Source organism: Oratosquilla oratoria, chromosome 17 (genome assembly GCF_046742065.1).
Source record: "Oratosquilla oratoria isolate Oo_2021 chromosome 17, ASM4674206v1, whole genome shotgun sequence".
Taxonomy (NCBI): Eukaryota; Metazoa; Arthropoda; class Malacostraca; order Stomatopoda; family Squillidae; genus Oratosquilla; species Oratosquilla oratoria.
In genome coordinates, this window is record NC_134793.1 from 25,011,882 (window position 1) to 25,014,381 (window position 2,500).

The window sequence follows — 2,500 nt, forward strand, 5'->3', positions numbered from 1 at the left end:
TATGGGCGGTGGCCAGCCAAGGCATGAACCCTTCACCCATCCCTTACCATCTATTTTCCCCTTTTGTCTTGGCTCTCTGTGGATCAAGGGCCATCTCTAATCCTCGCTCGCTCCCTAGGAGGCCGGAAGTCCTCAAAGTCACAATTTCCGTCTCAACTTTGCTCTAGCCTGTGGGCAAGATATTTCTCGTGTTCCTCGAATTAGTATTAGTCTTTTTTCTTTTTATTTTACGTTACCTGACTTCCACAACACCTCCATATGTACATAAGTGCCCCATCTCAACCAACATCATCAGTTATTATCGCCAATCCCTAAAATCAATACCATCACGATTAGCGTCATTATTTACTCACGTTGACTGAGAGGGTGCAGTTGCAGCCATCTGGGTAATTGTTCGGGTAGTTGGGACTTGACCACTTGTGTCGGATAGTACCCTTGACGCTGTCGTCCACAGAGATGCTTCCGTCGCATGCTGGACACGGGACTGGTCATCGGAAACAAAGAACCACGGGTTACATCTTCTCTCTTCCTTAGTGCTACATCAACACAGTTGAAATAGAATATACACTCACATACATTCATACATGCATACACACATGCATACATTCGTACATACATACATACATACATACATACATACATACATACATACATACATACATACATACATACATACATACATACATACATACATACATACATACATACATACAAACACATACATACATCGATCCGATAGGAGCGAGAGAAAACGAAGAGAGTGAAGCTCACTGAAGACAACTGAAGATGAATTATTACCTGAAGTAGTTGTAGGGTTATGCAAAGGACGAGGTGTAATGGTATCCGGAGGACAGCTGCTCTCCATGGTAGTCCAGGGGCAAACTTCTTCGCAAAATGTGAACAAAAAGATGTCAAAGCCAGGCTGGTAGAAGAAGAAGAAGAAGAAGAAACGTGAGTAGTGATAAAAGACTGCACGAATGATAAGGGCATAGCTCCAAAGTGACGTGACTTCAGAGGATCAAGCTACTCGAATCACGTCACCAATAGAATAAAGGTGCATCAAATATTCAAATGAAAGGAATTAAGATTAAAGAAAAAATCATCCAACACACTCATAATAACCAACACTCAAACACACGTAACACTGCACAGAAACATAAATGAATTGCATTTGATGCTGAACAAGAATTAGAAAGAAAACAATTGAAAAGTGAAAACAAAATATCAAAAGAGGGAAAGGTCATGAAAGAATGTTTATCTATCTATCTATCAAGAGCTTTTTCCCCTTCATAAGGGGGGAGTAGCCAAGTCAAAGGGACGTACCCACTCTCCTTTGTCTAGCCCCTTTCCTTTGTCGGTAAAAGCCAGTTGAGGAATAGATACATTTTCAGGTTGGTTCCTCTTTCATGATGTCTGATATACACCAACTGCTCTCAATATTTTACCTTAGTTGCCAAGAAACTGTTTGAGCAGTGGAGTATATTGCTAGGATATATATACTTTATACTTACCATGCCATCCAAACAATCTGTATTTGCCCGTGTTTTTGAAGGAGACTGATCCTGTGCCGAGGGTCCCACTCCCAGCATCAGCACCATCATCGTCATCAAAGCCGTCGCCTGCCATAACTTATCCATGGTTCCAACAACTCTGTGCTGTGCAGGGAGATACAGGAAAAGGTCAGGTGGTGACAAAGATCCGGGCAGCATCTAAAAGTTCACATGAGTGATAAGAAATCAAGTGAACTCATTTCATGCCCATATTCGGTTCATAATTGTTGTATTGTGGGCGCCACCAAGCGATCCTTTTCATCTGTGGGAGAAACCTCCACACGCCATTGCGACTAAACGTAGTCTGATCAACCCTTTGACGTCTGTATTCGTCGCTTGTATTTGGGGTCTCGGCTGTCGCGAGGCGGTTGTAATCAGACAAGGGAAATCCACCCAGAAGCCAAGGAGTTGACTCCATCAGTGAAGGACTTTGATCCTCACGGTTTTGATTAAGGAGAAAGAGGGGTGGGGGAGGAAAGGTGGGTCAAACTGCGCACCCGGTTAGGCAGCGGAAAACATGCAAAATACAGGAAAACGGTTTTGCAGGCAACTCTGCAGGGAATTTGTAAAAGGAAAAGGACATCAATTCACTAGAATCAGCATAGAGAAGAATAACCAAAATCATACATGTCCTTAGAAATACACCTTACGTAGAGAGGCTTAGGCACCTTAACTTACACTCTCTGGAAAGACGCAGAGTGCGGGGTGATCTAATGGAGGTGTTCAAGTGGATCAAAGGCTTTAACAAGGATGATGCAAACAAGGTCATCATATTAAAACAACAGGGCAGGACTCGCAGTAATGGTTATAAACTGGACAAATTTAGATTTAAAAAGGAAATAGATAAGAATTGGTTTACTAATAGGGTGGTCGACGAATGGAATAAACTTAGTAACCATGTAGTAAGCGCTGAAACTATCAGTTGTTTTAAGAAACGATTAGACAACTTT

The 2,500-nt window shown here is 42.2% G+C and overlaps 2 protein-coding genes across 6 annotated transcripts in view; one reads left to right on the forward strand and one right to left on the reverse strand.

Annotated features, from left to right (window-relative positions):
• Positions 1-2,500, forward strand: part of LOC143034515 (adhesion G-protein coupled receptor G6-like) — a 396,540-nt gene that overhangs the window by 159,986 nt on the left and 234,054 nt on the right. The window lies entirely within an intron of this gene.
• The window catches only part of LOC143034686 (uncharacterized), a 3,907-nt gene that overhangs the window by 355 nt on the left and 1,052 nt on the right, over positions 1-2,500 (reverse strand). Inside the window, exons 2-4 of the mRNA XM_076201056.1 lie at positions 1,512-1,655; positions 799-922; positions 354-484 (exon numbers count right to left, since the gene is read on the reverse strand). Of these exons, the coding sequence (XP_076057171.1) occupies positions 354-484; positions 799-922; positions 1,512-1,637 (381 nt within the window). The 5' untranslated portion in view covers positions 1,638-1,655. The remainder of the gene's footprint in view (positions 1-353; positions 485-798; positions 923-1,511; positions 1,656-2,500) is intronic.